The sequence below is a fragment of the Neoarius graeffei genome, chromosome 8 (genome assembly GCF_027579695.1).
Source record: "Neoarius graeffei isolate fNeoGra1 chromosome 8, fNeoGra1.pri, whole genome shotgun sequence".
Lineage (NCBI taxonomy): Eukaryota > Metazoa > Chordata > Actinopteri > Siluriformes > Ariidae > Neoarius > Neoarius graeffei.
In genome coordinates this window covers 49,189,986-49,214,931 of record NC_083576.1, presented here as the reverse complement: position 1 = coordinate 49,214,931, position 24,946 = coordinate 49,189,986, and the positions used below count along the sequence as shown (strand labels likewise).

Here is a 24,946-nt window from a genome sequence, read left to right as displayed (position 1 = left end):
AATGTGGTCAAGATATTGGGACATAAATATTAGAGACAACTAACACAAAGCTTACAGCCTTATATTTAAAAGCACTGTGGAAGGAGTGGATTCGGAATTGTCTCCCAGAATCACTTCATTTGTTTCTCCCAGCCCTGCTTAAAGCTACACTTAATCTTCTTATAATACAAACTATTACACATGCCTATGTTCTTGTGTGTATTAATTTCCAAAAGTGCAGATTTGATAGTTTTTTTATTTGAATTTTGGACCCCTGTGACACAAACTTTGTACCCTGATTATAAAACAACCCTAATGTCTTCTGGATTAAAAAAACACCGAACAACAACATTTAAATAACGAGTTATTAAATAATTTTAAGGAACCGTAAATGGTTTATTCAGTCTTCGAGGGCAGCCATTTGTCAGCGTCACAGCACACCTGGCCTTACCTGCACACACTTCCGGTCCTGACGTCACTGCCTGCTGGTTTGTTTTCGAAACTGCGTCGTGTACGGAATAAAACTACCTGCCGGAATATCCCCTGGAGTCTTTCTGGCTAACCGAGGTTATATCACTTCCACAGCAGGACAGTCTTTGATTTAGAGTAGTCCTCTGTCTCAGCTAAAATTAGGTCATTTCCCCCATATCAGTTTCCAAGTTCCTTATTTTATTAGCCACTTCCGGAAAAGCCTCTCAGGTAAGACGAGTTTCGGTCTTTATATCGCCAAGCAGGCACGCCAGATATTTCCTCTTCTTCAAGCCTAAACGACAGGCAGCCTATATAATCTATTAGAAACATGTTCAGTTGTGTATTCGGTACTTGATTTGGGTTTAATGACCCCGAGGTGACGTTTCGGTCAGTGCTGCTCTGGCAGAGCGACACAATGTGTCTTTGTAAGGTCATGAGCGCTCCTGAAGTCTCTCTGAAGTTGTTTAATTCACAGGTTACCTTGCAACCTGAATATACAGGTTATTTTCTACCCTTCTGTTTCATTTTTGCTTCATTAAAGTTCAGCCTGTAGTCATACTTGCCTTCCAAACAGGTTCTCTGAGCTGACTGCTAAATGATTTATAGCTCCAGACTCAAGTGTCAGGTCAATGGCTTACGGGTTGTTTTACAATCAGGGTACGCAAGCTAAAAATCACATTTACCACTTATTATCTTCAATATCAAAAGGCTTGACTAAATAAACTCGGTTGTTTATTGTAGCCCTGTGATAGCTCTATTTACCATGCAAAAAAAAAAAATTGGTGATAACGTTATTTTTGGTGAATGTATGGCAATATGTGTCATATTTAGCGAAATTACTCGTGTCATTTAGAAAAAGTGCTTTTTTGGCCACAGGTAGCTCCAAAAGGGATGCACTTACATCATTCTTTATACCATAAAACACATATTTGGTTCCATATAATTGGAAACATAGTTAAGTTTTAATGTTGAATGCCAGTAAGTTTTCAGACTATTTTGATCAAATTAGTATGGAATTGTGTCAAAACAATGTCCTCTCCGAGACAGCTAATTTTTCAATATAAAATAACATATCTAAAATGGGGCGGCACGGTGGTGTAGTGGTTAGCGCTGTCGCCTCACAGCAAGAAGGTCCGGGTTCGAGCCCCGTGGCTGGCGAGGGCCTTTCTGTGCGGAGTTTGCATGTTCTCCCCGTGTCCGCGTGGGTTTCCTCCGGGTGCTCCGGTTTCCCCCACAGTCCAAAGACATGCAGGTTAGGTTAACTGGTGACTCTAAATTGAGCGTAGGTGTGAATGTGAGTGTGAATGGTTGTCTGTGTCTATGTGTCAGCCCTGTGATGACCTGGCGACTTGTCCAGGGTGTACCCCGCCTTTCGCCCGTAGTCAGCTGGGATAGGCTCCAGCTTGCCTGCGACCCTGTAGAAGGATAAAGCGGCTAGAGATGATGAGATGAGATCCTAAAATGTGGTCAAGATATTGGGACATAAATATTAGAGACAACTAACACAAAGCTTACAGCCTTATATTTAAAAGCAGTCTGGAAGTTTTGGATTCTGAATTGCCAAAAAAAAAAAATGTCCTCTCCGAGAATCACTTCATTTGTTTCTCCCAGCCCTGCTTAAAGCTACACTTAATCTTCTTTATCTTATAGCAGATTATACAAAACTACCATACACATGTCAAAAAAATTACCTGAAATCTGTTCTTTAACTTGTCCTTCACTTAAAAACTGGTACAAGAACCAGTTTGAATCAATTTGAATTTTGGACCCCTGTGACACAAACTTTGTACCCTGATTGTAAAACAACCCTTATAGAACTGTGGCCCCATCTCTTCTGTCATTTAAGGCGTTTGTGTAAAGCCTGTGTGAGTTACCAAGTAATAGACTATCTGTCCATTATCTGTCGCTGCTTATCCTGTCCTACAGGGTCGCAGGCAAGCTGGAGCCCGTCCCAGCCGACTACAGGCGACAGGTGAGGTACACCCTGGACAAGTTGCCAGGTCATACACATAGACAGAGGCAACCATTCACACCTACGGTCAATTTAGAGCCACCACAAGGGCATAGCTGCTGCTGGGGGGGGGGGAATACGCTTTTTTTTTTTTCTCAATAGCCGCATAAGAATATTAGAAAAGCACCTACTGTAATTTTTCTAACTTTTTTTTTTAAACTAGATTGTCACCTCAGCCTCATTAGGGTTTCTGTAACCTTGTATGGACTTCCTGTGGTTTGGGCGTGAAAACCCAGTTCTGCGCAAGTGAAACACGATCACGCTAGAAAGCATGGTCAAGCTGCCAGTGTAGCTGCAGTCTTTTTAGTCGCAAATTACGAGTATTACCTCTTGTGTTGTTAAGTCACCATGTCCAAACAAGCATAACTTTCCTCCTTCTTTCGACATGAAGACAGGCAACCGATTTATTATATATATATTTTTTTCCATCAAAGTTGCATTTTATGGCTTCGAAGCTAAGTTTTAGTGTGCTATTTCTAGAATACGTCATCAAGAAAACGTGGGAGAAACAGCAATGATGGAAGAGACGGTTTCTAAAACTAGCAATGGTAATTATTTTTTGATACATAATGTACTCAGGCTGCCAGTCAGTGTGTGACCCCCTCCCTCCCTTTGAAAAATCCTAGCTATGCCCCTGCACCAATTAGCCTAACCTGCATGCCTTTGGGGGAAACCGAAGCACCCAGAGGAAACCCATGCGGACAGTATGCCAACTCCATGCAAAAAGGCCCTCATCGGCTGCTGGGCTCGAACCCAGGACCTTCTTGCTGTGAGGCGACAGTGCTAACCACTACACCACTGTGCCGACCAGTAATAGACTATTTAGAATGTAATTATTTTTGTCAACATTCTTTACTCCTTTCTAGTTGGCAAGTGTACTGTGTTTTGTTGTGAGTTTACAATAGTAGCCTGTCATTATTGAGACTCTAGTGACTGTTGACAGGTCAGTTATTTTGACCATCTACTCATAGAGGTGTGGGCTGGAAAGGAAGCATTAAGACCATGATGATTGTATTTGTATTCATATTTTAATATGTTATACAGACTAGAATGATCCAGGTGGTGAAACGTAGACCAAGCCTGATGGAAAGCAGTGATCATGTTTTCCAGCCTCCCGGTCACACTCTTTTCTTCTTCAACTGTCATGCGCTTGTTTGTAAGAAATACATGGTTTCTGCCTGAATAATAATTGCACAAGCAGTATGGGCTGCTATGGAGCTGTTTATTTTGTTTATTTATGTAAGGTAGTGGTGGAGTGAGTGATTCATGATCTTCCAGTCTGATTAGGAAAAGCTTTTCAAACTGGGCACTCATTTACTCTGATTTATATTTTTCTCTCTAGGTGGTGGACAATCAGCATTGTTGAGTTATTAGGTTGTACATCCTCCCTTTAAAATTGGAAAGCTACTTGATATTGACTAATGTACAGAGAGTGGAAAATATCCATTGTATAGCCAGGTTTGCAGGACAAACACGCAGGCAAGTCGCGGGCAATAGCCTGGTCGGAGAGCCACGCTACCACTTTTCTGTCTAAATTTTTAACATCAGTAATATGACAGACTGGTAGTTGGATAATAATTACATATATTGAGCATGATATATATAATTTTTTTTTTTTTTTTTTTGCATCCATAGCTCATCACTTCGTTTAGATTTATAGTATGTTCATTCTTTGCTGTACTCAGATCAATATGCACTTAGGATCCCACTTTTACAAAACCAATATTCATGCACACCCTTATTGATTTGATTAGCATTGTTGAGTTGTTGGGTTCTAGGGTTAAGCAGTGGTCATGCTGGAGAGCCATAGCTTTATAAAGTACAAGTCAAAAGTCTGGATACATCTCATTCCTAGGTTTTTCTGTATTTTTACTCTTTTTTTTTTTTTTTCTTACATTGTACAAACCTCATTTCCAGAAAAGTTGGGATATTTTCCAAAATTTAATAAAAACAAAAATCTGTGATTTGTTAATTCATATGAACATTTATTTAACTGACACAAGTGCAAAACAACAACAATATTTTCAATAGTTTTACTGACCAACATAATTGAATTTTGTAAATATAAAGTTAAAATTTGATGCCTTCAACACACACAAAAAAGTTGGGACAGAGGCATTATTACCATTGTGTTACACCACCCTTCCTTTTAGTAACCCTTCTTAATTGTATGGAATTTGAGGACGCTAATTGTTGCAGTTTTTCAATTGGAATTTTTCTCCATTCTTGCTTGATACAAGACTTCAGCTGCTGAACAGTCCATGTTTGCCGTCGTCTGATTCACCTCTTCCTGATGTGCCATACATTCTCAAAAGGAGACAGATCTAGGCTGGCAGCAGGCCAGTTAAGCGCACACACACAGTATCTATGAAGCCACGCTATTGTAGTTCGTGTAGAATGAGGCTTGGCATTGTACTGCTGAAATAAGCATGGGCTTCCCGAGAAGAGACGTTGCCTTGATGGCAACATGTGTCTCTAAAATCCCAATATACACCTCTGTGCCAGTGGTACCTTCACGCACATGGAATTCACCCATGCCGTGGGTACTGATGCACTCCCATGCTATCACAGATGCTGGCTTTTGCACCTTTCTCTGACAACAGACTGGATAGTCATGTTCACCTTTGGCCTGGAGAACTCGACATCTGTTTTTTCCGAAAACAAGTTGAAATGTGGACTCATCTGACCACAGCGCACATTTCCACTGTCTTTCGGTCCATCTGAGATGAGTTTAGGCCCAGGGAAATCGGTGGCGTTTGTGCATAGAATTGATGAATGGCTTCAATTTCAGGTTGCATTTCTGGATGCAGCGGCAGACTGTGTTAAGTGACAATGGTTTTCTGAAGTACTCCCGAACCCATGTGGCTATACGTATTCGTCACATTAGCATGATGGTTTCCCAGGCAGTGCCGCCGCCTGAGGGCTCAAAGGTGATGCACGTTCAAAAATGGTTTCCAACTTTGCCCTTTATGTCTCTAAATTCCCTGAATTTTTTTTCACAATATTATGTACTGTAGCTTTGGAAAGACCTAAACTCTGCAGTCTTGCATTAAGAAATGTTCTTTCTGAATTGACTAACAATTCTCTCACGAATTTTGGCACAAAGGCGTGAGCCATGACCCATCCTTGCTTGCAAAGACTGAGCCTTTGGTGCTGCTCCTTTTTATACCCAGTCACCTATTACCAGTTAACCTGCTTATTGCGGAATCTTCCAAAATGGTGTTACTTGAATATCCTGTAAAATTTTCAGTCTTATTTTGCCTCTGTCCCAACTTTTTTTTTTTGCGTGTACAGGCATCAAATTCTAACTTCATTTATATTTACAAAATACAATTAAGTTGGTCAGTAAAACTATTTAAAATCTTTGTACTTTTTTCAATTAAAATAAATTGTTTTACTGCATTTTGGAAAATATCCCAACTTTTCTGGAAATGCGGTTTGTAGAACGATAGTGAAACCATCAAAACTATGAAATAACATATAGAACATACTATATGGAATTATGTGGTAGACAAAAAAAAAAAGTGTTCAAATGTATTTTAGATTTTTCAGAGTAGCCACTTGATGACACTTTGCACACACTTGGCATTATCTTAACCAGCTTGGTGAGGTAATCACCTGGAATGCTTTTCGATTAACAGGCGTGCCTCGTCAAAAGTTAATTAGTGCAATTTCTTGCCGCCTTAATGCGTTTGAGATTAAATAGTAAATAATAAAAATACAGTAAATGGCCCAATTCCACAACTGTAGTAATCCATATTATGTGAAGAACCGCTCAACTAAGTAAAGAGACACGGCATCCATCATTACTTTAAGACATGAAGTGTTTTAATTCATAAAAATAAAGAAAAACATTTGAATTAATAGGTGTGTCCTGAAATATTTGCAAGATTCCATTGCTTATTCCTAGATAGTTAATAAAGCAGCTAATTATACAGCACATACCTTTTCTCAGCATCGTTATAGCGCAATTATTGCACAAAGATGTTATTCGGTCTCAGTTTTTATTTATTAAAAAATTATTGAATTAGAAGGTGTGTCCAAACTTTTGACTGGTACTGTAAAACTGTGGTTAGTAGAGAGGGGACACTGAACCAGATTCTAATGGATTTCCCAAAAGCCTTTATGGTGTCTATGGACGATTCTTGGTTTCATAACTCATTAACTGTTGAGAAAATTTCCCAGCTTGGGATCAATAAAGTAAATCTGTCTATCTAAACAGAAGGACCTACACTTTCTAAGCATTTGTGGTATGATGAAGCCAGTGAGCTATCTGGTTATTCAGCACTGTGTTTAAAACGTTTGATATTGTTGTTCAGTTTTGCTTCACGTTACAGAGGAAATAAAAGTTTGGTTTTTCATAGCTGTGTTGGGGACCTTAAAGGAACAGTCCACTGTACTTCCATAATGAAATATGCTCTTATCTGAATTGAGACGAGCTGCTCCGTACCTCTCCGAGCTTTGCGCAACCTCCCAGTCAGTCAGACGCAGTCAGATGCGCTGTCACTCCTGTTAGCAATGTAGCTAGGCTCAGTATGGCCAATGGTATTTTTTGGGGCTGTAGTTAGATGCGACCAAACTCTTCCACGTTTTTCCTGTTTACATAGGTTTATATGACCAGTGATATGAAAAAAGTTCAGTTACACAAATTGAAACGTAGCGATTTTCTATGCTATGGAAAGTGCGCACTATAATGACAGGCGTACTAACACCTTCTGCGCGCTTCGGCAGCGCATTGATATGGAGCTCAGATATCAATGCGCTGCCGAAGCGCGCAGAAGGTGTTAGTACGCCTGTCATTATAGTGCGCACTTTCCATAGCATAGAAAATCGCTACGTTTCAATTTGTGTAACTGAACTTTTTTCATGTCACTGGTCATATAAACCTATGTAAACAGGAAAAACGCGGAAGAGTTTGGTCGCATCTAACTACAGCCCCAAAAAATACCGTTGGCCATGCTGAGCCTAGCTACATTGCTAACAGGAGTGACAGCGCGTCTGACTGCGTCTGACTGACTGGGAGGTCGCGCAAAGCTCGGAGAGGTACGGAGCAGCTCGTCTCAGTTCAGATAAGAGCATATTTCATTATGGAAGTACGGTGGACTGTTCCTTTAACAGACTTGTCAAAACTTCCAGAAAAAGGGAGTTTACTCATTTATCATCTAAAGTACACAATGCTTTAGTTTCACTATCCTTATTGCTGGGTTTCACGTGACGTCACATCCGCCTCATTAGTTATTCAAAACTTCAGCTGGTGGCCTACCAAAGCTCAGTTAACGAAGCGTTTGTAGGGAGAAGGTCCATTGTTTGCATGAAAAATGTCTTACGCTTGCGTTGTTTTAGGTTGTTCGAATCAATCAAACCATGAAACTGATAAGTTTCTTCAGGGTTCCCTGTGAACTAATAAAGTGAACGAACACAGGATTTCACAAAAAGATGTCGACAAAGGTGGCTTTCGAACCGCTCGCTGAAATCGAAGGGAGCCGAGTCGAAGCATGCTCGAGTTTGCAGTGATCACTTCATGAAAGGTTTATTTTTCCCTCTCAGCTACGGCCTTGGTGTTTTCCAAGTACTTTTCTTGCTGTGTGGTGTTATTTTACGGTACTTTTTTTTTTTTTTTTTTTTTTAGTCAGGCGCTAAAGTCCCCAGCTGTTTCTTTGTTTCCTCCTCACAAAGTCCATATGCGTGAAGATCGCAACAAAATTCTTCCCCAGCCGTACAGTTACAATGCGCCGTGATCACTTTTCCGTCTTGTTTAACCAAGATCCAGGTCTTTAAAGGGGTTTCTGATGATCTTTGTGAATGATTTACTTGAGAGAAAAGTGCAAACACAAGTGAGAATCAAGCGAACTGTTGTTTGTTTACACTTCAACTTGCAGCACTTCGTTGTAAAGACGCGAATGAAAAGCTTTAAAAAACATGCACAGGCAAAAACAATCCAGGATTCATTCGGCAGCGACTTGATACCGAGGTCCTTTACCCAGCCACATACAAAAAAGTTGTAAGCCTCTATACTCTTCCACGCGTTCATCTGTTTTGCGGTGTAGAAGGATGTCTGTAACACCAGGTAGTTCGAGATGTTGGGGAACTCGACTGAAGGGTCGTTTTCGAGATCGTATGCCAAATCCTTCTTTCCCAGACTGTAGGGGTCGATTCCATTGCACATAGCAATCTTCTGAATATATCTAAAGTGAGCAGCAGCTTCTAGATTATGAGCGTACTCTGATAAGTTATCGCTAGTTGTTTGCGCTACGGCAGCTGTTTAGACCACCAGCTATTTCACTTCCGGTAAAACCGCTAAGAAAAGTCACGTGACTGAAACCCAGCAATTTATTTCCAGCAAAATACTTTTCGGCTATTTTGGCAAAATTCGGTAAATTGAATATGCCGTGTTCATGCAGTGAGAGAATGTTGTTTTCCCACTACTTGTGCTGCCTTTATAATGCATAAAGATGGAAGGACGCTTCAGTTGGTCACCTGCGGGAGACACACACATACTGTACAGTGCTCAAGAAGATTAAAGTAGATAAAATAGCTATTTCTTTGACTTCTGTTATTATGTGAGTTATTCCACCAAAACAGGAATTTCTATTACTAATCAATAAAGTAAACTAAACACTCAGTTTTTATCTTTTCCTGTCTCGATTTTTGTCAGGTATTTATAAATGAATAAAAATACATGCCCGTGTCATCCAGAATTATACATAATACTGTAAATAGTAATCAGATTGGCCCTTAAAGAAAATGTCTCACAAATAAACAAATTGAGCTAAAAGTCCGTCTTTAATTAAAAAAAAAAAAGCTGCATGTTGAATTTGTTCTGAACGATATAACCACTAAAGTGATGAAAATAGACAGGACTATTTTTTGTCCGGGAGGCCGCCACAACTCCATCGTGCATGATGTCGTTTTCCGCGACCACAGCAGAGGAGTACAAGTGCATGCTATACTAGACTATAGTCTAATATTATGGTCTAGCGTGACTTCTCAGTCAATTTGTTTGCATTTCTCCACAAAAATTATGGCAATGCAGTATTAGAAAAGGAATCAAAATAAAGTAGTGGCTAGTTTATTGCCTGTTTATTAAAAAATATATTTACCTGCTTACCTTCCATCCATTTGACGCGTGATGCGGTGTGCTGCTGGTGTTGTGGTGAAACAAAGTCAGGATCGCGTCTGGCTTAAGATGTCATTTCTGCCTCATATCTCACTTCTTCCCAGTGATTTTTTTTTTTCCATACAAGTCGTCCACAAAACAATCTCCTGTAAAATGCTCACTGCACAATTTGCTGCTTTTTCCGGGAGTGAAGTTTTCTTACTTTACTTGATGAAGCCACTCGGCCAAATGTCTTGGATCCAGAATGGAATGAAGATGACGTGCGAAATCCTACATCATGCAGCGCAACCCTCATTTTCGTCTCCTAATACATCCATGTATCTGGCTAATCCAGTATGGCTGGACCTGGGGAAATGGCCCAACGGACTGATGTTACAACTTTTAACATGTTTTTTAAGCTAAAGTCGGCTTAATTTTTTCATCTTGAACATCTTGTATTAATGTATAATGATGACATTTCATAACCCCGTAATTTCAAAATTTCCTGGTTAACCGCTTTAACCGTAAAGTACAAAGTATGCATGAGAGTATTTCTGTATTACACTAACTCTACGTTCACACTGCAAGGCTTAATGCTCAATTCCGATTTTTTTGTGAAATCTGATTTTTTTGTGAGGTCGTTCACATTAACAAATATATGCGACTTGTATGTGATCCTCAGTATGAACGAAAAGCAACCTAAAAGTGTTCTGCATGCGCATTGCAGGATACGACGACGTCACACGCAGTGAGCATGGCCAGTGTTTACGGAAGTAACCTAAAGCTTCCTGTGTATGACAGTAGCCAGCATGGAGTACCTGGCGATGATGCAGTTGTTGTTGCGACGGAGCCAGAACATGCACAATAGCCTGATGTTAAGGAGGAGGTTGAGAAGGAAGAGGGCAAGGGTTTTGGCTCAGGCGTTCTGCGGGGTAGTGACTGCAACCTCCGTTCAAAGGAACATCAAAGCCATGTTGTTGTAACTTTTTTTGAGAGACCCGCCGCCTACTTCAGCGCAGAATAGTGACGTTTGTGGCTTGTTGATGACGTGTAAGTCGGATGAATGCGACCTGGCGGTTCAGACTGAAGTCGCATATGAAAAGATCGGATAGGAATCGGAATTAGGACCACATGTCCAAACGGCCTGGGTCGGATTTGAAAAATCAGATCTGTGTCGTTCATATTGTCAACAAAAGATCGGATACAGGTCACATATGGGCGAAAAAATCGGATTTGAGTCACTTCAGCCTGCAGTGTGAACGTAGTGTAAATATAGAAATAAAAAGAATAACACTTGCAATAAGTGATATTTTGAGCTCAGACAATCAGGGACTTTGTATAATTTTGTACATGTTGTAGAGACATAGATAGACACCGTAATCAAATGTTGTTTTTTTGTTTGTTTGTTTTTTTGTAAGTACTGCAGTTATTTTTATCCCCTGCTGACCAAAAGGCCCGAAGGGGGATTATGTCATGGCGATTTCTGTCCATCCATCCATCCGTCCCAGGAAGGGTGCTCACTTTCTGAAATCAACTCCTCTCACAATTTTTGGAGGAATTTCACAAAACTTGGCAAAAGGCATTGTTATATGTCGGTACTACACATATTGGTATTTTGTTCAATTCGGTCACATTTTACCAGAGTTGTGGCCCTTGATTTTTAACAATCTTGTACTTTGGCAATTTCATCAAAGTGTGCTTGCTTTCTGAAATCAACTTCCCTCACAATTTTTGGAGGAATTTCATGTAATTTGGCAAAAAGTTTTTAGCCCCCGCTGGCCAAAAGGCCCAAAGGGGGATTGTCATGGCGATGTCCGTCCATCGATCCCAGGAAGTTGTATTCACTTTCTGAAATCAACTCCTCTCTCAATTTTTGGAGGAATTTCACGAAATTTGGCAGGATTCTTTGTTAATCAGGGTGTTTTAAAAAAGAAATTGATATTATTTGAGATGTAAATATCCCAGAAACTACATAGTCTAGGCAAATGAAACTGAACAGGCTTAATGTTGAGCAGTATAAGATTTATTCCTCAAAATTTGAATGAGAAATTCAAAGGTATGTGGATTCCATGAACGATTTCACAAATTTTCAAAATTCGCGAACCCGCTCGACCGTCTCTTCCTATGCTGGTGGTCGTCCAGATCCTTTTGCCCTGCACACACAGCCTTCCTCTTTGAACTTTTTGTGTCATATCCAAATCTGCATTGCAGTTGGTGCATTTTTAGAGAATTCTTTCATAAATGAACACTGCACGGTCTTGTTCGCCTGTGTTCGAGTGTACTCTAACACAAACCGCCTTTTCTTTTCCAGTGAATGGCATTAATATACCTAAAAATATTTAAAAAAAAAAACATTAAACATTAAATTTTGACCTGTTTCCATACATGCTGTTAAAATTTGAGGTCAATTGAACGAGAATTGGCAAAGTTATTAGATTGTGAAATGATATCAAATTTTTTGAAACACCCTGTATGTCTGTAATACGCATATTGCAATTTCGTTTAATTCAATCGCGTTTTACCAGAGTTATGTCATAGTTGCCAGCGGGAGATATTGTGCTCTCAAAGTACTCTTGTTAATATTTTCTGATGCCTGTCCTGGGGGGAAAAAAAAAGCAGTGAGTCTCTTCCTGTACATAATGCTTTACAAGTTTGGAGAGTCTAGTTGTTCACACTTGGTCTACTGTTCCATGCAGGACATTTTAAACTCCTTTATAGTGTTGTTTGTGCATATGGAGTTCCTTCTTCAATTCAGACCATAGGGTTTCAGTAAGCATTTAAAGTCTGGAGTTGCTCATTGCAAAACATTTTATTTTTTTTGTTTATTTAGGAATTTCTGTGCTTATTTGGAAGTAGGTTTGACTAATCATCTTGTTTAAAAGTTTATCTATGGCCAAGTCTGAACCTCCTGCTAGAGGCAGTCAGGTTTTGGACTGAAGTCCCTGGTACTTAGCAGCAGAGGTGGACAAAGTACCCAACTTCATTACTTAAATCAAAGTACAGATCTCACTGGTCAAATGTTACTCCGATACAAGTGAAAGTTGTCCAGTCAAATTTTTACTTAAGTTAAAGTACTGAAGTACTTGCTTTTAAAAATACTGAAGTATTAAAAGTACATTTTCTGTCAACGCATGGTTGTATTATTGACACAACGCTTACAAAACCTAATGCTGTTACCAAAGACAGAAATGTGAATTCACAAAATGAACGCATGCTGTGCCATCATGGTGGTTTAACGCTAAGCTACCTAGTCCAGTGAAGCTCCACCTGACATGCTAGCAAACTCTTTTCAAACTTGAAATCATTTTGGGTAGCTAACGCTACTAGAAAAGAAAGATTTCGACATGCTGTTTATTTGGCAAGATTATGCTAAAACATATTTCTGAAAGCACTTCAGAGAAGTTAACGTTATCCATGTTAGCGTAATTCCGTTTTTACATGCTAACTAACAGTGTCCAAGTTAACTAGCTATGTGTAAACGTTAGCCGTGGACAAGGCGACGGCAACTTGGCGGGCAAATCCACAGAAAGTCATTTGACTAACCAGACTGCATAGCTATTGCAACATTATCATTAGCTCTAAAAGCACAGACAACTTCATTGCAAGCGTTCTCTTGGAACAAAACATTTATATACCTCAATACGCTTCTGCAGGTTGGACGGTGAGTTTTTGTAGGCCGTGACATGGTTTGTTTTCGGCAAACAAAGCAAACATTTAAAACGAAACGAATCTTTAATCCTTTCAGAAAACTGAAACATGGGTTCTAGGTACAGTATGGCCATGGGTGCGTGTGCATTCCCCAGAAGAACCGCCTCCTTCCATTCTGCCATCAACTGATCGTGTTCAAATAATGCTGCTAAGAAATCATTGAGCTTTATACAGTCTAAGGACGTGACCCTAGTGATTACTGATCGGCTCTCAGTGTCACCTGTGAAAAAACCAATCACATTTTAGAAAAAAAAATAAAAAAACATCCACTTTCAAAGCCACTTCATAGTAATGAGGACCTTGATAGAAATGTAGTGGAGTGAAAAGTACGATATTTGCCTTTCAAATGTAGTGGAGTTAAGGTCACAAGTTTAAAAAAAGAATAATAATAAAGTACAGATACTCGGTGTACTTAAGTACAGTACTCAAGTAAATGTACTTCGTTACTGTCCACCTCTGCTTAACAGAATTTGATACTATTAGTCTACATAAGAACCCTTGAACCACCAGCCGCTAAATAGCCCCAAGGCATCACCAAACATACTGAAGATGTGCAAGACTAAAATAATTTGATTTGGGTCTCATCTCATCAAAGCATTCATGTACAGTCTATTATAGGATTAGCGTTATTTAACAGCGAACTAGTAATTCAAATGAAAGTTAGCTAGCAAAGTTACACTTTAAAAGGTTTTGATATGTGGTTTAGTTTTGTAACACTTGCCTTGTGCTAACTACACTACATGGGCAAAGGTTTGTGGATACCTGACCATCACAGCCGTGTGTGTGTTCCCCAAATCGTTGCCACAAAGTTGGATGTATTTGTATGCTGTAGCGTTACAATTTCCATTCACTGGAACTAAGGGGTCCAAACCCATTTCATCATGACCGTACCCCTGTGCACAAGGTGAGGTCCATGAAGACATGGTTTGCCAAAGTTGGAGTGGAAAAACTCGAGTGGCCTGCACAGCACGGGCGTAGATAGAGGGTGGGACGGGTGGGATTCGTCCCACCCAGATTTAAATTCACCTCGTTCGGTCCCCCCCACTTATAGGGAGGAAAAAACGTCTATGCTGTCTTTCTTTGCATAAGACAAACCTCACGGAAAAATCAAAAGACTAATTACCATTCGGTTTATTGAGGTGCACAGCAGTACATACATAGTTGCAACAACTCACATAAAACAAAACAAAGACTGATATTCGGTTGGTTGAGCTGCGCAGACTGCACAGGTTGCGAGCTCAAGCTTGGTTGCTATGGTTGCCCACAACAAGTTTGACAGGCATATCGGGGACAGCTCCTAGTTCAGGACCCCAACACAGCATGATGAAGGGTGCCAAACCGAAAAGGCAGAAAACGATTGCATCGTTTTTTCAAAAAACAACGACTGTAAGTAAACTGTGCCTTACTTTATCATATCACCTTGCAATTTTTTAATAGTCTGTTCAAAGTAATGTCGTAGTAAAAGTAAAATCGTACGGAGTAGAGATGCCTTTCTGGTAGCCTCCTTCTTTCGGTGGTAGCCTGTAGATACAGTGCTCAGAAGGCAGTTTTAATGTTTAATCTGGCGTTCCCTGCCATAATTTCAGCGAGCATATTGTTTCATAAGGAAACTTTGCGAAGAGTTGTTGACTGACTGCTGCTCACGCAACACACAGGCATAGTTAGAAAGTCAACACATGTTGACAACACATGTTGGGGTTGGTTTGCTGGCAGCTTTGTCCCCCCCAGTTCAAAAAACATATCTGCGCCCCTGCTGCACAGAGCCCTGATCCGAGCCTAACTGACGAATTGGAAAACTGTCTGCACCCCAGGCCTCCTCACCCAACATCAGTGCCTGGCTTTTTGAGCAAATCCCCACAGTCGCACTCCAGAAACTAGTGGAAAGCCTTCCCAGGCTAATGGGGGAACTAAATCTGAAATGGGATGTTCAGCAAGCACATATGGATGTCATTAGTCAGGTGTCTGCATACTTTGGCCATATAGTGTCAAGTCAAAGTCCCTTCCACACCAGGATCTGGTCTTCCCAGGTAGTCTCCTGTCCCAGTACTAACCAGCTCTTTGAGGTACACGGGTGCGGCGCCGATCTCCATTTCTACAGCCCTCGGCCTCTCGCCTATATATAGCTAGGGTTACAGTGGGGGTGGCTAGTCCTCTGGTAACCGCGAGAGTTTGACTCCCTACTTGCATCTGTATTGCAGTGTGCCTTGCCAGATGGCAGTAAGTACACATTTTATGATGGTCTTTGGTATGACCGGACCCGAGTAGAACTCGCGATCTCTCGGTCGAAAGGCGGACACGCTAACCATTAGGCCAGCTCGCGGTCTGGCCATATAGTGTACCTTGTACTAAATACATCATATTGCTATTTTAGCAATGTACCCTATCGTCGTTTGTACACAGATTAGCTAACGTTAAGCAGGTGAATGTGTTGGAAGAGCTGGTTTGAAATGAAGCTAATTGATGCTGTCTGTAATGTTTGTTCATAAAGCTTATCTCTTTAAACTGCTTTCTATGCTTCATTTCATTTGCCTTCAAAGGCACCTGTTCACTTCTATTAAAAATCATTCCAGTCTTTGTATAGCTTTGCTAATTGTGGTTCGTTCTCATTATAACGAACGCTTCAGATATTGCATGTGAGAAAACCGACACCTGCATTATAACGGGGAGGGTAAGTTCACTGTTGTCTGTTACCTTGTTAAAATAAAGCTAGATTTGTCATTCAGTAACTACATGCTTTTTGGTCACTGCATATTTTATAGTCGCCATTACAACTGGCGAATTGTCGTGCTGCAGCAATACACCTTAAACGTATATTGAAATCCATCTGATTTATCATCAGCCTGTCTACCTGTCCGTGTTTATTATTAGGGCCTGCTACGGTTGGTTTCGGAAAGGAAGCTGTGACATTTGAACTAGATCTGCCACTTTGAAAGGGCATAGCCTCATTTTGACTACTTTATAGTGAAAGCCTGTGTCAAGGATTATGTGCATACAGATGGTACATTTAATTCGGAGAGGTGGAATGGCCGAAAGTAATGCTTGCACGGGGGCTAGTCCTGTTGATCTTCCACCGCCTCTTGGAATGTTCATCCTACGCTTGTGAGATATGAACTCCCCCTGCTCGCCACACACATACATGTACGCGCACACACATAAGTCAACCCCTCCTCCTGTCCGTATGGCAGGACGCTAAACACCACTCTCTACTCGGCTTCAGTATAGCTAGTCAGACGGTTCTCTCTCTTGTGTACGTACAGGTTTTGGTTTCAGTCAGGCTCAGGGCAGTCACTGTAGCTGAATTTGAATGCCTCTTTTGCATAGAGTGGTTTCTAGGAGTCTGTCATCATTTGCTAGAAGGTGGGTGGAAATCCTGAATAACATTTCCTCACTATATCTCAAATGCATAGAGGAAATCATTTCTATTTACAGTGGAGTTGAATATAAAGGCTTAATGGGATCTGTCACGTTGATATGTTTCTGGTGCAGTTTGGGTATAAGCTTGTGACTGTAATTCCTTTTTTTTTTTTTGTATGAAATTTATGAAGATCATAATTATCAGGTGAGTTGTGACATTCAACCAAGTTGTGATTTCCTGAGGAAAGTTGTGCTGAGGATCCAGCTGCCCCGCTTTCTCTGCATATTGTTGCTGTTAAGTGGATTTGTGTCATTTCCTGTCCAGCCAGGCGGGAGCCAAAAACGAACCTCCACTAGCCACAGTTTTCCTTTGTTCTCTTTTTTTTTTTCCACCAGAAATGTAAGATGAGGAGACAAAGAAGGCGGGTGTCTTTTCCTTCTCTGGACTGAACACTCTTCTCGACAGATTTTGCGCCTGACAAGGCTCAGATAGAGAGTGGAGATTTGAGGACGCATCTCCAATCTAGAGCTCACAGGACCATGGCGGAGCAGAAGGCACTGGCATCATCGGGTAGCGTGACCTGGGCACGGGTGTGCAAAGAGTGTGGGCAGTGCCACGAGAGCAAAGAGAGTCACATTTATGAGTACCAGGATGAGGTGGATGATGAGCTGGTGTGTCACATATGTCTGCAACCACTGCTGCAGCCTGTGGACACGCCGTGTGGACACACATACTGCCTGCAGTGCCTGAGCAGCTTCTTGCGTGAACAGGACTTCTGCCCTGTGGACCGGCAGCGAGTGGCATTGCAACAGTGCCGGTCTGCCAGCCTGCTGGTGCGCAACCTGCTCGATAAGCTCACCGTGCTGTGCCCTTTCCACAACGAGTGCCAGCAGAGCATGCAGCGCTGTGAGCTACAGCCTCATCTGCACAACAGGTCAGTGTATGAGGTACACTGTGCACCATATTGTAAAATATCTGTGTTATATATGAACATGATAATCACCTTTACAACGGTAGTTAAAGATTATTTAATGACCATTTCAGCTCAAGACTACATGTATGTAATTTGTTACTTGTGTACATGCGTTCTGTTTTTCCCATTATAATGACTTTGTGCACACAAATATTCTAGCAGAAGTATTGAACTATATTAAAAGCTCTGCAAACAAAAAATTACCACTTGGGGGAGAAAGTTTTCCACATTACACAGTGAACCCTGCTCGTGTTTGTTGTATTTTGACATCACCGATTATTTACTCCATTTTACTCATTCCTCTACACACTAAGCCCTGCCTCTGTCAGCATATTTGAAATTTGAGTCTCCAAGTCCAGTGTCCAGCCAAAGGTGGACATTACATTTAAAAAAAAAAAGAATATTTTCATTGTATTATGTGTGTATGTAGCTATTGTTTGTCGTTGGCTCAAGCATTCAGTTGTGGTCATACAGGTGTTCATCCTGTTTATTTGGGTCGCGTTTTAAAGCCAAACCCTCTGTGACTAGCCACGACAGTTGCTTTGACAGTTAATATGCATATCGCCGATAGTCCATATCACCGATCATTCATTCGTCTTTAGTGAGCACTTTATCCTAATCAGGGTTGTGCTGAATCCAAAGCCTATCCCAGGAATACTGGACACGAGGCTTTTGCAATCTGTCATCGGCTAAAATGTTCTTGAAAAACCTATATAGCATTACGCTACCTAAAGTACTACTTAAACTGATGGAGTGAAGACACCTGTATGACCACAAAATTTGTTGGTTCTATATGTACAGTCATGTGAAAAAAAAAAAAAAGTACATCCCATTTGAAATTGTAGATTTTTCTCAACATGTTTAAAAAAAGCAAACATTTCACCCTTTTGATACAGCGCCTACAGGTAAAGGTGATGAACAAAACATGGAAAATTAGCTTTTTCAATCACTTTTTTTTAAAAAGATTTTTTTGGGGGCTTTTTGCACCTTTATTGGATAGGACAGTGTAGAGACAGGACATGAGCAGGAGAGAGAGACGGGGAGGGATCGGGAAATGATCTCGGGCCGGAATCGAACCCGGGTCCCTGGATTTATGGTATGGCGCCTTATCCACCTGAGCCACGATGCCCCCTTCAATCACTTATTCAACAAAAATATCAACAGATATAATATTCTTCTGTGGAGAAAGTAAGTACACCCTTGGCTTGAGAAGCTAGTATTGCCCCCTTTAAAGGTCATAGGCAAGGGTCGGAGGTGGAACGTAGAATATCAACTTTATTGTCTAGAAGAACGACCCAAAAAGCGAATTCAATCTTCCTGGTGTCTAATTTGCACCCTAAAATTGAATAAAACGGTTAAAATATACTGGTTTGCGCAAGTTCCGAAGGTTTGTTTACGTCTCACTTACGCACACTTTTACCGCCAGGGGGCCGTCGTCGTGACGTCATTCAAGGCAAACAGACTGGGAGCAGTTCTGTGTTTACTTGCGAACCAAGCACACGTGTACGGACTTTGGTCGTGAGAGGTTGTGTAAAATGTCTGAAAGTGATAGCGATTTTGAAGTAGGAACTCTCCAAATTGAATATCAAGAGGTGAAACCATATATGTATGAACCTATGGCCGTTGCGAAGCCATAGTGGATATAGGTAACGATTACTTGACAGTGCGCCGGTAGGCCACATTAGCCTGCCATCCATGGTATTTCCTGGTGTCAATATATCGGGCCTGACATCTCATCTTGTCTATCAATGATTTTTTTTCAACTACCGAGCATTTAAATGAAAAAGGTTAAAATGTTTACCTCCAATCTTCTCCTTTTTGCTTGAGCGTTGCTGGTCTGTTTCTTCTTTGACTGCTTGATTTTGTGCTCGAATTTTGTCGGAACAGCATCAGGTTTGAGCCTTCTCTGTCCGACACTGACGCCTAAACTCTCCAACAGATGAGGATTCTTCAAAAATGAATCGTTGTCGAAGTGATAGGAGCACAGAGTGGCGTATTTGCCCGGCTGCCAACCCTCTCGCTTCACGCGCACAATCCACTCACTCCGCCTCTTCTCCTCTTTTGGAAAAAGCCAACCCGCTCGCTTCACGCGCATAATCCACTCTCTCCGCCTCTTCTCCTCTGTCGGAAAAAGGTAAAAACTTCTTCCTGAACCGGTCCCATTGTTACAGTTCACTGCACAACAATAAGGGCCAATTTATGCTGACAACCCAGTCCTCGCAGATGGTGCGCAGACAGGTACGCAGACAGTGTCTGCGTAGCCCCCCCACCTTCGCAGACGCTCTGCGCGCACCTCCCAAAAATTGTGACCACCGCAGAAGCCTCGCAGACAGCGTCGCAGACAAGAGGGCTCTGATTGGTCCACTCTACATCCGCTGTACACGCACTTCCGCTTCCCTACTTTCCCGGTTTGGTTTGTTTTCACGACCGCCATTTTTAAAAACACGAGCGAAGATGGAGCAGCACGAAGAGCGGTTGATCGAGGAAGTACGTACATCTATATGACTCCAGTTCTAGTCATTATAAGTAACCGGAGGATAAACACTCCACTAACCACACCCACCAACTACTCCTAGCGATTTCGCGACTTCGCGCCCCCTTGCGTTGTGGCGGTGAATAACATCGCGCACGCCTAATACTCCCCGCTCAACGATAAATTACAGCTGTCTGCGAAAAGTTATCTGCGAAAGCCTTGTCTCAAGAGCATGCAGAGGCCTTAAGGCATGGGGTTTTTCTTTAGAAATTCTCGAACACACGTCTGCACTCAAGCTGAACGGCAATGCAAGTAAACGGAAGTGGACTCAACTCAAGCGGTTTGTTCGTCTTGAATGACGTCACGCGCCGAGTGGTCACGAAAATCGCCGAACAGATATCCGCCGCGATCCGTGCTAACTTATTTTAATTATTACTTATTAACAATACTTCTTGGGACCAGAAGAAAATTACAGACAGTTTTTTAACATATGTTTCAAATGTGCATAAATTGAAAACCGTTGCCTATGAGCTTTAACAGAAATCACTTCTTGGAGGTGTTTTGCATAACTGTCCACCAGTCTGACATCAGCTTGCTGAAATTTTTGACCACTCTTCCATGTAAAATTCCTTCAGTTACAAAATATTTGAGGGTTTTCTTGCAGGTACTGCCTCCTCACAACATTTCAGTGGGGTTCAAATCTGAGCTTTGACGAGGCCATTCCATAACCGTCCATTTCTTCTTTTTGAGCCAGTCCTTGGTGGATTTGCTAGTGCGCTTAGGATCATTATCTTGTTGAAAGGTCCACCTCCAGTTCAACTTTTGAACAGACAGCCTCGCGTTATCTTCAAGCACTCTTTGATATGATTCAGAATTCATAGTTTAATCAATGAATGCAAGCTTCCCAGTCCCTGAGGCAGTGAAGCAACCCCAAACCATAACATTTCCACCACCATGCTTCACAGTTGGTATGAGGTTCTTCTACTCAAAAGCCGTCTTTGGTCTGAGCCACACACCTGTACTCTTACTGTGGCCAAACAACTCTACCTTTGATTTGTTTGTCCAGAGCATGTTCTTCTAAAAGGCCTTGTCTTTGCCTACATGTTCACTGGCAAACTGTAGTCTTGCTTTAATGGTCCTTTTGGACAATAAAGGCTTTTTGCTGGCACGCCTCCCATGCAGGTCAAATACACTGCAACCCCGGTATAACAAACTCTTTGGGGGATGTCCAAATCGATTGTTATACCGAAAAGTTTGTAATGCTGAAATGGACCCACTTGTCACACCAAACACTCACATAATATCATATGTGAAATTTTAAGCACATTCTCCTTATCACAAATTTCTTCTCACTATTGTAGTCCATTTGAGTTAAAGGATCACAAATAGGTGACGATTATGGAAATGATGGAGGTTACTGGTGCATCATTGTCCGTGTCCACCCACTGACTCGTAATGTTTTCTAAATCTTCACCATTCAGTTCATTCATGTGTTGCAAATCACAAAGGATGTCATTTATTCCATGCCACAGGGTTGGGTCGGGAGTATAAAAACACTGCCAGTACACTTTAATTAGGTGTTAAGTTTACTGGTATCAGCAGTCATTTCATCTTTTTATTGATTATTTGATCACCATTCTCGATAACTGTTAGTTATTGACACCTAAGCTAGGCTAGTTAAGCCTTTTATGGTGTTAACACGTTAACTTGACTGCGGACTTGATTTACTTATTGTTTGTCTCTAGTGGGAAGAAGAGTGCATGGTTCGGTGTGTCATGCAAGTAGGTGAATGACGGATGTAATTGGAGGAAGAGTGTTTATTTACAAACAGGCAGGCAAACAGTTCAAAAACATAAGACAAAGGCAGGGTCATGAAATGGGCAATGGTCAAGCAAGGCATAAACAGAATGGTGGAGGCAAAGACAAAAGGCAGGGTCCAAATACACAAAGCAAAGTCAAAATCAGAAAGGCAATACACAGATATAAGGTTTGGTAATGTGAGACACTAGGTACAGCACGTATACTTTGCCAAGTTTGTGTGTATAAAGAGTTCCTATAAGCATGTGCTGTGACTGTGCTCTAACCTGGAACAGGTGCATAGCAGTTAGTCCTAATGGCTCTGCAGCATGCACTACATGCTGTGAGTGCCAATCAGGGCTTTGAACCGGTTCAAGGAACGAAAACGAAAACCGGGAACTTTTTCTATTTCACATGGAACAGAAACGAAACCAGAAACTTTATTATTTTTTATGTTCTGGAACAGAAACGCTTATTAAAAATAATGGTAACCGGTTAATACCGGTTTTTATTTCGTTCCTCAAAGTTTCCGTAGCCTACGAATAAAAAGTCATTCTTCTCCTGCGCAAGTTTCTATAACCCGCTGGGGTTCACTTCCTGTGTGACGTTCACTGACTGAATGGAGAGAGCGGGAGGGTGGACTACTATCACGTCTCCACATCTTAAATAAGAGGTAAATATTGCAGTCTATCGTTATTCAAAAACGTCAATTTCAAACACGATATCAATATATTTGTCCACGTTAATGAGAGGCTCGCGAACATTAAATGACGTTAACCTCTGTTAGCCTATCAATGCATACAGGGCTTTCCACTAAGGCTCATACTAGCCAGCCATAACAAATAAGTAGCCAGCCGGGGGGGGTGTTAAACACAAAATAAACTCCGCCGAGTGCACGCGCGCGCACACTACTGCCTCCGCCGAGTGCGCGCACACCGCATGTCGGGGCCGCGGATCAGCGAAGTCGGCGGGGAATTTGTGGTTATTATCGGTACAAACAGCGCGAATCACAACTTAAATGAGTGCGGTTCAGTTTGACATTGTCAGTCCGTTAGATAAACATTTAATTTTATTAAAATCGAAAATTAATATTTAGAACCTGTGGGCTACAAAAATAGTCATTAAAGTAGCCGGCTGGACTTAATTGTGTGCCGGCTGTATGGCCGGCAGCCGGCGCTTGTGGAAAGCCCTTTATAGGGCCTGACTAGCCTTTGGTAACACGCTAAACGAATTATCTTTCATTTTTGGCACTTTTTCTGTTTGTGTAGATGGGAAGACATACTGAGAATCCAAATCGCCAACATTTGAAATAATAATAGTTTTGAATTATTTCTTGTCTTATTTAATGAAGGTTGTAATAGAATTAGCCTACATTTGGCTTAAGCTGGATGAGACAGAGACATAATTTTCTAGCCATTTGTTAAACAGCTGACAGGGAACGTAATTAACCGTTCCGGGAACGAAATTTTTTTGTTCTAACCGGTTCGGGAACGTCTATTTAATGGTGGAACCCAAAACCGGAAACGTTAAAATTCCGTTTCTGTTCGGAACGAACCAATAGAGATCTTGCAGTCACGTGACCGGAAAGTACACAACCGCCATCGTGTCGGTCAAAAACACCGCTGAATACTGCTGCACTCGTGTACAGAATGGATCAATTTCAACCGACGGACTACACGGCTCATTTTTCTAATGAACAGATAACTAGATATATGTCTAAAATAAACGATCTACAGATTTGTGACCCTTATGGCTTTCCGGACGGAGTTTTCACGACCGGATTTTGAACTGCCAGCGGAATACCCGGACGTGTATGATTACCTCATCAACTTTCCCTCGCTGTTCAGTGGTGAAGCACTGCGTGCTTATAAATCTCTGGACAGTTATCTTTACAGAAATTCAGGATTTGTCAGCGACTCCAATGTGGCATCTTGTAAGCAAGAAAATGATCCTCATTGGATGGGTGAGTCACTTAAGTATTGAGTATAGCACTGACCAGCCGATTATAGAATAAGGTAATTCCAAATCGTCCGTGTTGTTTACATGGATCTGGCGTTGGAGAGGTAGAGGCTTGGCAGTGGAGGTTTGAGTAGCTGTTTTCTGAGCTTAGTCAACAGGCTGGCTCTGCCTGTAGCCTCGCTTTTGCTTCGGCTCCCGGCGCTGCCTCCTTCGCTTTGCTTCCGATAACAATCCACAGAGACCCCGCTGGTCTCGCAATCTGGTCTCGTCCGGAATGTTTTTTTTTTTTTTTTTTTCTCGTCCGGAATGTTGTGCATGCGATGGAAATCGCTACAAACCGTCATTTTCTGCTGGAAACCAATGTCCAGTAAGTCCATACGGTTGTAGTGGATATTGAAGTCCGGTACAGATGAACAACATGCAAAAATACACACAAAAAACATAAAAACCGTGCACAGGTAGGGAGAGCTTGTAGCCGCAGCCGTTGTAGTAGAATTGTATATAGTAGGGTTTTCCAGAAGAAAAGGTAGAAGTAAAAGTAGAAGTAGAAGGCGGAATATGGCGTTTGACCGACACGATGGCGTCTGTCACAATCTGGATCGGCTGTGACGTCACATGCAAGATCTCTATAGGAAAAAAATTCTGGTTCAAAGCCCTGGTGCCAATGCACATGGACGTGAACATTTTTATTTATTTTTTCTTTTGAAGACTCATTGTCACTAAAGGCAGGGGACACGAACTTCGTTCCTTATGCAAAAGTGCAGAGTAAGAGTTCATTATCATGGAGTTGCAGTGTATGTAGATGTATGCACTTTCACACCAACAGTTCCAAGAGTTACCTGCAGATCCAGTGATTGAAATTTGGATTTCTTGGACACTTCTTTTATCATCAACCTGCCAGCTCTCAGACTGAATTTGCTGGGGCGGCCAGTCCTGGACAAATTGGCAGTTGTTTGAAATCTATGCCGCTTGTAGATGATTTTGCTTACAGTAGAATGATTTTATTTATTTCTAATAATTTTAGAGATCTTTTTAAATCCCTTGCCAGACGCACAGGCGTCCACAACCTTTTTTTCCTGAGGCCTCTTTAGATTTTGGCATGATGACACACACACACTTCAATA

The 24,946-nt window shown here is 41.5% G+C and overlaps 1 protein-coding gene across 2 annotated transcripts in view; it reads left to right on the top strand.

The window, feature by feature from the left end:
• The first annotated feature begins 457 nt into the window (after nt 1-457).
• Nucleotides 458-24,946, top strand: part of lnx2b (ligand of numb-protein X 2b) — a 47,719-nt gene continuing 23,230 nt past the window's right edge. Inside the window, exons 1-2 of one of the 2 annotated variants that reach the window (XM_060927751.1) lie at nt 458-678; nt 17,016-17,554. In XM_060927751.1, coding sequence (XP_060783734.1) covers nt 17,160-17,554 — 395 coding nt within the window. In that variant the 5' untranslated portion in view covers nt 458-678; nt 17,016-17,159. Of the gene's footprint in view, nt 679-2,987; nt 3,010-17,015; nt 17,555-24,946 lie in introns of those variants that run through there. The other variant, XM_060927752.1, reaches the window with a different exon arrangement.